This window comes from Acanthaster planci, linkage group LG08 (assembly GCF_054643075.1).
Source record: "Acanthaster planci isolate LZ-2023a linkage group LG08, COTS_SCS, whole genome shotgun sequence".
Taxonomy (NCBI): Eukaryota; Metazoa; Echinodermata; class Asteroidea; order Valvatida; family Acanthasteridae; genus Acanthaster; species Acanthaster planci.
The window spans coordinates 8,530,114-8,542,362 of record NC_141784.1 but is presented as its reverse complement, the minus strand read 5'-3'; the positions used below and the strand labels follow the sequence as shown (position 1 = coordinate 8,542,362).

The window sequence follows — 12,249 nt, the reverse complement described above, 5'->3', positions numbered from 1 at the left end:
AAAAGGAAGCACATTGACAAGTGATATCAAGAGGGTATACTATCAAAAAAAAAGAATGAGAAAAAGGTACCAAGTGGCAAGACTGAAGGATGTAATTTAGAGGGAAGGACCAGGGAATGGGTTGAGGCATTCCTCCATGATTGAGGATATGCAGACTAGACCTGCAGACGAGATCAGGGGAAAAGGGCTATGGATGAGGAACGGGGAAATGTAATTCAATTAATTTCAATTTTAAAAAAGAGAGAGGGGGAGCGGGGAGTGGATTCTGATATTGGGGCGTGAGTCTCCCAACAAGACTGGCAAAAAAGACCCTTATCCCATTGGAAGGAAGTACACGTACTTTTATGCACATACGTTCCATCACTGCATAATGCGCTTCGCAAGTTGTTTGCGCATGGGGGGGGCAAGGCCTGCTCGTTCCCAGAGTGTTGAATACTTCAATGCCCACTAAAGGTAATTATTGGAAACGAAGTTGACAAATTATCATCGCAGTAGCCTCTCGATCTCAAAAGGGACTGTCCCAGCTCCGGCTGTGACCTTGCTGTCGCTTTTGGAACAAATTCGTACGGTTTCAATCCAAGTCAAGAACCATTCTGTACGGATTATCCCCCCGCCAGGATGAAGAAGCTGCAGCAGTTTGTGGAGAAGAAAAAACTTGATCACAAATTCAAGCAAGCTGGGTCTGGTCACAGGCTTGATGAGCAGAGACAAATGTAAATGTTAATGTTAACGCCTAGCCTTACGCATGCCTAACGTTAGCGCTGACATGCATGATCCGTGTTGGCCGCTAGGCTTCACTAGACAGACTAGCGAGGCTTATAGGTATCGTAATTATATCGGAAATTTGTAAAACGTCTGAATAATGCAGATGTGTGGATACGCAAAAAGACAAGAAAAGAATGTTGCACCCTGCCTCCACTTATTCACCATACTCCTATTTCATACTCCTATTTCATCTCATGTAGAATGAATCTGGAACTGAGAAAAATTTCCACTTTTGGTTAGAAAAAGTAAGTTTTTTTGGATCCCCATAGATGTGGAAATTAATATTGAATGGAAATTGAAGCTTGATGTACATTGACAATGATAATTGTGCAGTGCCGTAACTATAGATTTTAGAAGTTACGTTACGGCATGCTTATGATTATCATAACTTGTGTAAGGCTATGGGGCAGCATGTACCGTACCACCAGAACTGTGGGGCCGACGAAGCAATTTTGACCCTATCTGCATATAAATTGGACCCATCATCTCCTCAGTTGCTTGCACAGACCATGCATTCTTGTCCATTTGTGCGTAGTTTGTCGCATGTGTACGCCATTCCTGATTGATTACTGATCATGCATATTCAGCTTTGCACCGAATCACTACGTGTGAATGGCTCACATTGCCTTAATAACTGATCATGGTTTTTGCAGTCTCTCAGTGTTTATGTAATCATTAGAGCACCATCTCTCAGTCACACAGATCTTCATGCACTGATCACGCTCATCATTTTCAGATTAGTGAATACATGTACATGTAACAGTGTGATGCCATCAAGAACTTGTGAAAACCGGTAAACTTAACATGCGCTTGTATCCTCCATTCACAGGCCAACTGTCTCTAGCTCCCAGCAGCAGCCCACTCGATTGCCTCCAACACAGAGTGCAGCACGTGCCGGTGAGGCTGCCCTGGCCAGGATACAGCAAGACAGGCCTGGTTCAGCAGCCAGTAAAACAAGAGCCCAGAAAGCCAGTGGTGAGCAGACCAGTCCAAAGAAGGAAGGGGGGGTGTGACTGTTGAGGTGGAAATCTGTCAGGTTGTGCTTTGTTGTAGTGGAGTTCATCACAAGTCTTTTCACAACAGACACTTACTATACTTCATTTCTCGAGACGCATGGCCACGATTCCTTTGAATATGGACGTGGCTTAAGACTGGATGGCTTGTAATGGACTTGCGGGGACTTGTAATTTATTCGATACAGTGTGGTACATGTACAAACTTGTGTGCAGGAGGGAAATTGGAACTAGCCTTGAGAAAGTACATGTACACAGCATTGTATCAGAGAGATTTCCATCTGGAAGTTTTTAAAGCTTGATGATTCTTGAGAAGTGCGTTAGAATTTCTCCTTCACAGGAGTTGTTAAAGGGTGTAAAAATGGAAAAAGGGCACCTCATTTTCAACTAAAGATCACATAATTTTTGAAAGATTTGTAACTGGAAATTTTTTTTTTAAAATTCATTGTGGAAGAGTGGATAGAAATCTACCTGGTCTGGGTGCTTGTAGATGCCATATTATACTCCCGGCTGTCAGGGGGGTGGGGAGAGAAGGAAGTGCAAACCCCTCACTCCCAACAAACAACAGTTCTGGGTACACATTTACAGTGTGTGCATTGTCGTTCCTAAGAGAAAGATGCGGTCACACTTGTACATGTAGCAGGATGCTTTCCAAATGTTATTAGTGATCAAGTTGATACAATTCATGGGTTGAAATTTACACGCAAGCAGACTCAGAGGTGTTTTGATCATTCCAGTGTGTGTTTTCACTGTTCTTGGAGGAGGGCAATCAGCGCACCTCCCCTACCCCATGCCATCCCGCCTCTCTTGATAGACAACGGGTGTGGTGTGACTCAAGATCTGGTCTTTGTGTGGACAGTTGCTTGTCCATTTTGTATGAGTGAATGTAGTACATGTATTGTCTTTTCTGTATCTCATACACAGTGCGAGCCGAGGTAGAGGCTGAGCAAACGGCTATAGACAGGATGAACAAGTTCACAGTGTCCTCACAGGTGATTTTTTTTTCTATCAATGGCATCATCCTTTTTTCCCCTCAGATATTGTGTTGTCTCTTTTCTGTGGATGAAAAGCATGAGGGGTTGTCTTGGGGCTGCCATTGATATGCACCCTTCTCCTTGTGTGCCTGGTGCAGAGTATAAATAAAATTGAAGAGATTATTTACATGTACAATGTAGGTATCGATACTCCTCTAAACTACTCAAAAACTTCGTAAAGCATACATGTAGCACGCTATGCCAAATGGAATGTGGCGACAGTCACCTTTTGAGGCCCAAAAAGTTGAGCAATATTGGCAAACGCTATGAGCTCTGAGCCAGACTAAGAAAGGGTGCAGTTTTCCTAGCTACAGGGATTTCTTTGGTGGGAACTACACTTTGCTGGTTCACAAACCACTATGGAATGCACGTGTTTAGGTCGCATTGCTATCGGAAAATTGAAAACTCCCACCAACATGGCTTTTTTCAACTGATTAGGGGGTGCTTCTGCTCTAGGCAGATACATGTACCTCAATACCATGGGTATGTTTTTGCAAATGCCTCCAGAAATATGTTTCTGCTTTTGGTCATTGGGCGTTTTCACACTTCAGTTATAGCTGTGTGACATCACTGTTCCAACCAGACAAGAATGTTGGAGCAAGTTCAAATGGCAGAAAATGAGCAGACAGTTGTTCAGCGTCACCAAAATAATGATTTATACCCCGGTTTGTTGTCACATGTACATGCAACAATCCAGAATGGGTGCTTCCTCATGGAAGGTGAAAAGAGAGCGCATCGGGTATAAGAAACTTGCCAAATATTGAGTGGGAATGAGGCATTTTTTTTAACAATATCGCTTGCTACCTTCAGACCTTGTGCTTTCTCTCTAACGACATAACCATTACTTGTTCTGCATTTCTGCATTTCTTCCTGGTTATCACTTTGACGTCTTAAACATGTTTCTGGTTAGTGATTGCAAAAACACACTCTGGAATGTGTAATAGAGAATACAGATCAGTGGAGGGAATACCTTTGTGGAATGTCAGAAAACATAGAATCTCATCATTCCAAACTAATATCTGCTCAGTAACAAGAGATGCCATGCTGTTGTTGGGTAATAGTGGTCCTTCATTGGGAACTCACCACTTGCACACAACAGGTTCTTGGGCGTTTGGCATTGGATGCACTGAGCTCCCCAAATTTTCTGTTGGAATGCACATTTTTCCCCTCATCCACTGGGCGTACTCAGCATCAACGTTGTAAATTGTAACATCACAGCAAGTTTTTGTGCTGCAGATGTGCAAAAATATGAGCATGTTTTGAACAGTATAAACTCTCAAAAATTTTGTCTCAGAGGCTCTGTGAGTTGAACGTTTCGTTGGATTTGTTTTTTGCAAAATAAATTGCAATAAAAAGTGATGCTGAAGTGACCTCAATTTCTTATCTGCATCTGCTCCTCAGGCGTCAGGTAGGCCAACGACACCCGAGCAGCCAGTCTTCCGTGACGACCAGTCTCCGGTGTCTGTGAGTGGCATCTTCTTCCGCTGTCCACTTGGCTGTGACCACATTATGCCCAAAGCATCGGTGGACGAGCACCTGCAATTGTGCATACTCACCAGGGTAAGCGTTGGTTATTCCTCGAGCTTGCTGATGGTGTGCAGTTAGCATAAAAAACTGACACATAATAAAAGCCCCACCTCATGGTATTCTGACCAATCACAACCACCATTGAGGTCCAACACAAGTGCACCGAACTCCAACATGCATGCATAACATATGCACATTCTTGGACACGGCGTAACGTTTATTTTGACACGTCTGAATAGAACATGTATATGGGCAGGCCTTACTGGATCGGTCTGTTGGCAGAGTGAATGCCTGTGATGAGTTGTCTCTCCTCAATCTCGTCATTTCCAAATATCCCAGATCTGTGTTCCAACTGCATGCGTGCACAACCAGATTTGATGGATTTTATTGGGGGGGTGGATAATGCAGCTGGTATTTATGAGTGTTTGAAGCCATGTTTACTGAATCCTGCATTTTTTCGTTCTGTTGTCCATCCTGAAAGGAAAACCCTAACACCTTGTTGTTCACGTACAGAGTTGGAATACAGAACAGGATTAATGAGGTTCTCATTCCATTGCAGTAGAGAAAAAATTGGTCTTACAAGGCATGTGATGATTAAGGATTAACTTTTGAGTTTTCTTTCCCAGTTGCTTCCGGAAAATCCCCTTGAGGCGTCAGCCAAAATGGTCCACACCTACAATAAGGACAAGGAGAGACGCCAGGCTGGAATAGACATCATGTGCAAGTAAGCTGAGGCCAGGTTGGAGACTAAAAGGATCCGTTTTGGGTTTCTTGTTAATTAAAGACAAAAATCCACTTACTCTGTTGAGGAATATATCATGAAGCTCGTTGTAGTTTCGAAAACAAAAATTATAAACAATCAATTGTCTTGTGCATAATTTGAGAGGTATGCCAATTCATCAAAAAGGATTTTCAGTGTCACAGTTACATCATTTCTCATGTAGTAGAAGCGCATTTATGTTTTTTTTATTTTTATGCCAAATGACTCAGTTGATAATTTAGAGCGTAAAGTCCAATCCATTTGTGAAATCACCCTGTATCAAAGAAGCCCTCAGTACAGCAGTGTTTGAATTGTTTTTCAAAATAACGTGACCTTAACCAGATAACAGTTTGTGTAAAGAACATTACATGGATACAAAGCATCATCCATTACTGGGGGCCTTCCTGAGTGTGCATTGCTCTTGTCCTAGGATAGGCCTGTAGTCACATCCGTGAAGATTTACTCCACTACCTCTTACATAGCTCCTTTTCTACAACTGCAATTTTTTTTAAATTTTCAGATATCTAGACAATGTGTGCAGTAATCCTGGTGAGGAGAAGTACCAGAAGATCCGCTTGGGCAACAGGACCTACCAGGAGAAGGTGGCGTGTCTCGAGGGGTCGCAGGAGTTCCTTCAGGCAGTTGGATTCTTTCCAAAGATGCTGCCCCACCAAGGTAGAGCCTCAAGGCCAGTCATTGCCCAGAGATACTGACTTGATCCGTATGCAAGAGGGCCTGAAATAGTATTTTCTATTACAAAAATGGATCCACCTTTTTTTTTCTCACATCCCACAGAGAATGAAGAGGCCTTCCTTGTCCTAACCCCAGAGGCAGCAGCTAAAACAGAGCAGCTGCACTCAGCCTGTGAGCTGCTGCGGACCACCCAGCCCCTGAAGGCGACCCTCCACCGAGACATGAAGATCTATCGGAAGTCCTCCCATGCCAGCCAGTTCCGACTGCCCCCGCACTTCTATCGACTCACACCGGAAGAGGTCAAGAGAGAGCAGCAGCTTAGGTGCTTGTCTTTGTCTAGACATTAGATAGAGCATAACATGGTTTGAGGTTGGGTAGTTGATGTTAGTTCTCCGTGGTATTGGAGTTCAAGAACTGGTATTTTGTACACCTGAAACCCTTTGATTAAAGTAAATAGTCTCATTTGGCATTAATGCTTAGAAACTTATCAATCCTCTCTCGGTGAAGCCTTTGTACCTGTATCTCCCTTGTTGGTGGTCTTTGTTGATTTACTTTTAAACGGCAGGCGCCTTTCAACACACAGTCTGCATACAGCACAAACTCCTAGGTTTTTTCTCCTAGAGTACAGTAGATTTTATTGCTAAGGTATATAAAATATCTTGTACATCTGTATTGCAGTCGTATGTCAACCAATCTTGTAACAAATTTTGATGAAGCTTGGGTAGTATTTTCTTGTTTAATTTTGTAACCATATTTGTGTAACTTGGATGTCTCTTTCTTTCCTGTTATTACAGTAAAGAAATTCAAATTCATAACAAGCAGCGAGCCATGGCGGCTTTGCCATTCTAGTTAAATTGTTTCTGGCCCATTAAGCAGGGATAATATGGTGTAAAGTGCATTGAGAATCCATCATGTACAAGAATGCGCAAAAACGAAGACCTTGTGTATCATTATTAGTCTTTAGTTTATTATTTTTTTCCTTTCATTTTGAAACAACAGGACTGAGGAGGTGGAACGCAATGCCATGCTACGAACCAAGGCGATGAGGGAGGCCGAAGCCCAGAAGAATCTTCGCCAATATCGATACGCTCTGATCAGAGTACGGTTCCCCAATGGTATTCTCCTCCAAGGTGAGCCGACCCTTGAAAGGGTCTGTGCAGTGCAATGGTTTTAACCACAACCCTTAAAAATTCACCTTTCTGTTTCAATTAAGGTTGCTTCCAAGTTTTGTTTCTCTATTTTGAAATGTATTTTGTTACGTTTTTTGTTCTTATGCTAATGGTTTCCATATTCACGAGCAAAGTTTTATGTCATTCTGGAAAGGAAGCCTAAATTGTGCATTGAGTTGTTTATAAAAACTGCTGGAATTTTTTCATATTTTGCTGTTGTAAATTTTGTAATTTCTGTTGGAAAGTTTGACTGGAGCTTTGATGTCATTCCGAGGAGAAAGCCTAAATTATGCATTGCTTTGTTTATAAAAACTGCTGAAATTTCCTTTTTATTTTGCTGTTGTAAATTTGGTAATTTTTTGTGTTGTAAAGTTTGTCTGGAGTATTCTTGACTCCCATATTGGAACCACAGGTACATTCCGTGCATCGGAGAATCTCTCTGCGGTCATGGAGTTCACAAGGGGTGCACTGATCAATGACTGGCAGCCATTTGTTCTGACTGATGCGACAGGGAGGAAGCTGACAGAGGAGGACTGCACTTTGGCCAAGCTCAAACTGGTGAGATACCAACCCTCGCAATTAGTTACAAACTAAATTTCAACTATGCTATTAAGTAGAGTTGTTGACTCAAGTCATGCTACTTGGACTCAAGTCAGATTTGAGTCGTTGTTTTTGTGACTTTGGCTTGTGACCTGACTTAGACTTGCTTGAAATGACTTGTTATGTGACTTAGACCAGCAAAAAATGACTTGTTACATGACTTATAATTCGTTGTGTGCCCGGCAGAAGGGCATAAGCGCTTACGCCCTTTTACCTGGAAGCATGATCACTGCCAAAAAGATTTCCGTGGCAGAAGGACAAAAGTATGCGACTAGCGTATTTTAATGAAATATGAAGATTTCTTGGCAAAGAGTAAACAAAAAAAAATGCCCAAGTCCTTTAATAATTTGTTCAAAGGTTGCTTTTTGTACAGTCCAGGTTGATTTTGTAGTAAATTATATATCCGTTTTTACTAAATAAAGAGAGTGTTTTTCTTACACCCTTTTGCCGGGAACATTTTTTCTGCTGTGATCATGCTTCCCGGAGAAAGGGCGTAAGTGCGCTTATGCCCTTCTGCCGGGCACCCGACAAATTAGATTAGCAAAAATGACTGTAACCAATGCCAGTCAGAAACTATTCACATGACCTCAGTCTGATCTGCCCTGTCGATGCATTACTGGGATGAAGAATGTGCAACTTGACCTGTACTTGACCCCAGTCCGATCTGCCCTGTTGATGCATTACTGGGATGAAGAATGTGCAACTTGACCTGTACTTGACCCCAGTCTGATCTGCCCTGTTGATGCATTACTGGGATAAAGAATGTGCAATTTGACCTGTACTTGACCCCAGTCCGATCTGCCCTGTTGATGATTACTGGGATAAAAAATGTGCAACTTGACCTGGACTTGACCCCAGTCCAATCTGCCCTGTTGATGCATTACTGGGATAAAGAATGTGCAACTTGACCTGGACTTGACCCCAGTCCGATCTGCCCTGTTGATGCATTACTGGGATAAAGAATGTGCAACTTGACCTGTACTTGACCCCAGTCCGATCTGCCCTGTTGATGCATTACTGGGATAAAGAATGTGCAACTTGACCTGTACTTGACCCCAGTCCGATCTGTGCTGTTGATGCATTACTGGGATAAAGAATGTGCAACTTGACCTGTACTTGACCCCAGTCCGATCTGCCCTGTTGATGCATTACTGGGATAAAGAATGTGCAACTTGACCTGTACTTGACCCCAGTCCGATCTGCCCTGTTGATGCATTACTGGGATAAAGAATGTGCAATTTGACCTGTACTTGACCCCAGTCCGATCTGCCCTGTTGATGCATTACTGGGATAAAAAATGTGCAACTTGACCTGGACTTGACCCCAGTCCGATCTGCCCTGTTGATGCATTACTGGGATAAAGAATGTGCAACTTGACCTGGACTTGACCCCAGTCCGATCTGCCCTGTTGATGCATTACTGGGATAAAGAATGTGCAATTTGACCTGGACTTTAACAAAGACACTTTTAACTTGCCTTGTGTTTGGACCAAATGACTTGTGACTTGACTCGGACTTGCAAAAATAACTATAACTTGCCCAAGGCACTTTTAAAAGAAGCACAGTAACAACGTCTCTGTTCGTTGCGTGGTAGGCACCAGCAGCCGTTGTTAACTTCTCATGGGACGCAGCAATAATGGCGGAGATTACTGCAGCTCAAGGGACTGTGCAGGAAGGAGAGTACCTCAAACCAGAGCTGATAAATACAATGGAGACTCTGTAACCCAACAAAGATACATATCGAAAGGACCATGGTGCATGTGTGTCATCTTGATTCGAGAACTTGTCTTCAGCCTGCAGGCACGGAGTGACATAAATTAACTATGGGTGTGGCCTAGTGGTTAGGATTCATGACCAATGATTACAAGGTCAGTGGTTTGAATCCAGCTGCTGGCCGTAGGTTGTGGCCTTCAGCAAGCCTCTTCACCCCTGTTTGCCTGTCTCCACCCAGGAGTACAAATGAATACCAGCATTAACTGGTGAGCAACCTGCAATGGTCTGGCACCTCATCCAGAGACTAGTGACACTTTGATGTTGTACATACATGTACATGTATCATTGATGATTGTTAGATCTAAACGGATGTTCTAGCATGAGTCAGTCACTGAGGGGGTTGAGTTGCCAGAGCTGAGTTGTCAGGAAAGTGAAGAGTTGCATCATTAAGGGATTTCAGGGAAATGCTGAAATTTCCTGAATTCTGAGACCCCTGTCAAATTGTCAGGCAGAGGGTTCCCCCATGTTCTGTCTCTTTTATAGATCTTTCAAACAACCAATGACATTTGTTAGTGTAATATCTGAAACCAGATCAGTACATGAATAATTTGGAAGTGGAATTTTAGAGCAATTATGCTTTTAATCTTTACTTTGATATCTAATCTGTGTGTTACGAAGATATGAATGTTTCACGTGATTAATTTAAACCGTAGAATATTCAAGAGATGAAAAGTTACTGTGTTGGGAGACTATTTCTCTTAAACGTGTAAGTAATTGTTTGCAGATTTCCTGTAGTGAATTTGTCCGTGTAAAAATGCAGGTGTTCTAGAAAAGACAACAAAAACAAATTCCTTGTTTTTATTTGCTGAAGCTGCATTTGGTTCTGTTGGTGCTCCCCAATTCTTTAGCCTTTAAATAATATTAGAAATATCAAGCTCACGCAAGTGAAACACAGAATAACATAGTGCGTTGGTGTCCCACATAACCACTCAGCCTTCAGCCCGGTAGTGAGAGTGAGAGGGAAATAAAATCGCATTGCATAACTTGCTTTCATTAGAAGCAATGTTTGTGTGAGTTTAATGCATATTAACATGTAGCATGCACATTTGTGCGCAGTGTACATGCTAACAACAATCTCAGGAAGATGTTTTTTGTTCTACTAAATATTCAACAGAAATTGTAGATAAAATGGTGGATTAATATATGAAGTACAGCATTATGTATTAAATCCAAGTATGACTACTTTAGCCAAGAGGTTACATGTACTTCGCCAGATTATTTTCAGATAGTGGCATGGGTGCTTGGTCATACGTTGGCAACCTCCACTGATAGACTTGCACCTTCTTTTCCCACACACATGCATATGCCAGTCTCTGTTCTTACTCACTGCCCTCAGTGGGCCTTGCATAAATGGACCTAACTGGATTAGTCTCTGTCAGTTTTAGACCCTGTGTCAAAATGTACTTTTGTGTCACCAATTCTCGACCCAGCACCACAGGTCAGATTCGCATTTCTGTCTGATTCTTGCATACGTGTACACAAGTAAGATATGTATTTTTGTCCAAAAATCCCAGTGTATAACATGTACTTTGCAATCATACAGACTATTCCTGTGATCAGAAGCAGAATGTCTGCACTGGTACCAGCTAGTCAAACAGCAACAACACAAGCTTACATAAGATAACAGTCTGGGTATGACGGCCATGTTATATCGGTCCCAACCCAGTTGCTTTCATTCGATGGAAAATTTTCTGAAATATTCTTTAAGATGAGAATCTGGTTTATAAGAGGGGAATGTAATTACTTTTTTAAGTTCTACTAAGCCTCCAAAGCCTCTAAGGGTGCATTTGCGCAGTTACTCCTGTTAACACGAGTAGGATGCATGCGCATTACACTCAGGTACAGGAGTATACTCCCCCTCTAGCGTGCGTATACTCTCGCCGACCCTCAGGTCGTACTCCAGCCGTTCAAACGCTCAGGAGTATACTCATGTCAACGCGAGTAGCTCGCTGGAACGCACCCAAAGGGTCCTAAAAATTGACCTCAACAAGACATGCATATGCCTGTACATGTGTAACGGACAGGGCAGAGACTGTAGATTTTAAGATAGATAAAAGAACAATCTATGTGTAATGAGGTGTGCAAGAAAACATTGAAGTAAAACCCCCAAAACATCAGTTATGTAATATGTTAGGGAACCGGGCAGACATTGATGATTTGCTTCAGATTTTGCCTTTCTGACGAGGGTTTCCATATCTGTTAACGTGTTACAAAGTAATGCAGATGCAGCCTTGGAATATTGCCCATGCACTTGGCATAAGGAGTCAACAGACCTGAGATATGATGACGTCATGCTTTGTTTACATGTGTACTTTTGCTATTGCAGTGAGGTAGGACACAGTACAACAAGCTCCCACAGGAAACTGCTCATGTAAATAAAGCATGACGTCATTATGTTTCAGGTCCGTTCTTAGTGGTTGTGCAACTTTATAGTCTTGTTCAACTTCAGTGTATGAAAATAATCTGATATTATTAAGGGATTAAATACTGTCTTATGTCTAGGCGCTAGCATGTGATTTATGCAGCGGGCATTATCACTTCTCTGTGGGCGTTATTAAATGTTAATGCATGGTCAAGTTGCATGTTGTTGAATAGGGAGACTGTCTGAGGTATTTATGAATTGGGTTTAAATGAAAAGTGCACTTCTAAACACCATGAGGGAGGACACTGTTTCTAAGATGTCAGTCAGGCAAGATATGTTAGTTGATATGTTCCGCTGTTAAATATCACTGAACTTAACTTTTGCTGTATGTGCGGAATATTAGGAAACGTTTCATAATTACAGAAGGCGGTATTTACTGTGGTACCGTTTTTTTTTTTGCGGTACCAGCATTAAGCCCTTTCAGGTAACTAGCGCGGTGCCGCTAAAAAAACAGCGGTACCGCAGTAAATACCGCCTTCAACAATTATGAAACG

General features: G+C 42.2%; 1 protein-coding gene across 2 annotated transcripts; it reads left to right on the top strand.

The window, feature by feature from the left end:
- The first annotated feature begins 479 nt into the window (after nucleotides 1-479).
- ubxn6 (UBX domain protein 6) lies at nucleotides 480-11,925 on the top strand. 2 transcript variants are annotated; one of them, XM_022249867.2, is made up of 10 exons: nucleotides 480-713; nucleotides 1,595-1,740; nucleotides 2,703-2,770; nucleotides 4,214-4,372; nucleotides 4,966-5,063; nucleotides 5,620-5,774; nucleotides 5,895-6,114; nucleotides 6,792-6,922; nucleotides 7,374-7,519; nucleotides 9,155-11,925. In XM_022249867.2, exons 1-10 carry the CDS (start codon nucleotides 619-621, stop codon nucleotides 9,281-9,283), a joined length of 1,347 nt encoding a protein of 448 aa, XP_022105559.2. In that variant the 5' UTR covers nucleotides 480-618; the 3' UTR covers nucleotides 9,284-11,925. The 2 variants fall into 2 exon arrangements, with proteins under 2 accessions (XP_022105559.2, XP_086995733.1); XM_087139607.1 differs by having other exon boundaries at nucleotides 712-822.
- The last annotated feature ends 324 nt before the right edge of the window (nucleotides 11,926-12,249 follow it).

Coding starts and splice junctions, on each gene's coding strand:
- ubxn6 (XM_022249867.2), top strand. CDS start 619: ATGAAGAAGCTGCAGCAGTTTGTGGAGAAGAAAAAACTTGATCACAAA. Junction 2,771..4,213: donor AGTTCACAGTGTCCTCACAG/GTGATTTTTTTT, acceptor TCTGCTCCTCAG/GCGTCAGGTAGGCCAACGAC. Junction 6,923..7,373: donor CAATGGTATTCTCCTCCAAG/GTGAGCCGACCC, acceptor TTGGAACCACAG/GTACATTCCGTGCATCGGAG.